Source organism: Seriola lalandi, unplaced genomic scaffold (genome assembly GCF_002814215.2).
Source record: "Seriola lalandi dorsalis isolate HSWRI2012SDOR001 ecotype SW California unplaced genomic scaffold, Sedor1 jcf7180002052118, whole genome shotgun sequence".
Taxonomy (NCBI): Eukaryota; Metazoa; Chordata; class Actinopteri; order Carangiformes; family Carangidae; genus Seriola; species Seriola lalandi.
Genome location: NW_019522671.1, coordinates 6,266 through 7,358, shown reverse-complemented (window position 1 = coordinate 7,358; position 1,093 = coordinate 6,266). Strand labels below are relative to the sequence as shown.

Sequence of the window (1,093 nt, the reverse complement as noted above, 5' to 3'; positions counted from 1 at the left end):
TTACGAGCCTTATGAGCTGAAGCTTTGTCTGCAGAGGCTGACCTGGCTGCTATCATCACACCAATATAAGACGAAATGATTGCCACAGTAGCAGATACAAACAGACAGTAAGTGTAGGCTTTGTCATAATGATCAGTTATTGGATCAAGCAACATTTGTATATTAGAGCAAACATCTGTCATCTGCAGGCTCTCCAGGTCTTTAAATGGAAAATTTAAGAGTAAAAGAATTCGAGTGAAGACATTTAGCAAACTAATGGCCCAAACCACAATGATAGCCACTGCTGTGTTTCTGATGGTGGCGATGGTAGCGTGCCTCAGTGGGTAGCACACAGCTACATATCTCTCCAGAGACATCACCACCAGTGTGAGAGGAGAGATGTCATTTGTTAGTGTGGTGAACATGCAAAGAACACCACACACTGGATATGTCAGCATTATTCTACAAGTAGCAAATATATATAGTAACTGGCTAAATGCCAACTGAGCAGTGTCTGCAAAAAGGAGGTTATACAGAAGAATGTAACGGGAGGTCTCCCGAAACACCAGTTTACTCCTCAGGGTAAAAAGCATGGTGCCATTGATGAAGAGGAACACACAGCATGGCATTCCAATCAGAGTGGAAAACAAGACTCTTTCCAGCAATCCCTGATACTGTTGACCAGTGATGTTGAGATTGATGATATTGAGAGTCTGAGATTGGTTTGCATATGACATTTTAGAGAAGCATTTAAGATAAAAATTAAATATGAATCTGTTGATGTAATTTAAACACAAGAGCACAACACTTTTTTTGCAGTTTGCATTCCTAAAACAGTGAAGACATATCATCTTTAGAGTACAGATACCTTTTACATTTGCTTGTAAATCAGAAAATTATTCATGTGCATTTTCCCTGTGCCGACAGTTAGCAGTTTAGAGTCCATGGTTAATTCCATGTGAGCAGAGCTGGTCTGCAGGGCTTGTCTGTCCTCACATGCTATATCTTAGCTCAGTTTACCCACCCACTTCATGACACTATGTGGACACCCAATAGTGTGGTCCATGTTCTATTCTCAGTATTGGGAATGAGAGCAGAACGTGTCTTGCTTGTA

At 40.8% G+C, this 1,093-nt stretch overlaps 1 protein-coding gene across 1 annotated transcript; it reads right to left on the bottom strand.

The window, feature by feature from the left end:
* Positions 1–8: 8 nt before the first annotated feature.
* Positions 9–830, bottom strand: LOC111650004 (odorant receptor 131-2-like; the record flags this gene model as incomplete). Its single annotated transcript, XM_023399745.2, has 1 exon — positions 9–830. A coding segment is annotated over exon 1 (822 nt), but the record flags the coding sequence as incomplete, so codon positions are not given.
* Between the last annotated feature and the right edge of the window lie 263 nt (positions 831–1,093).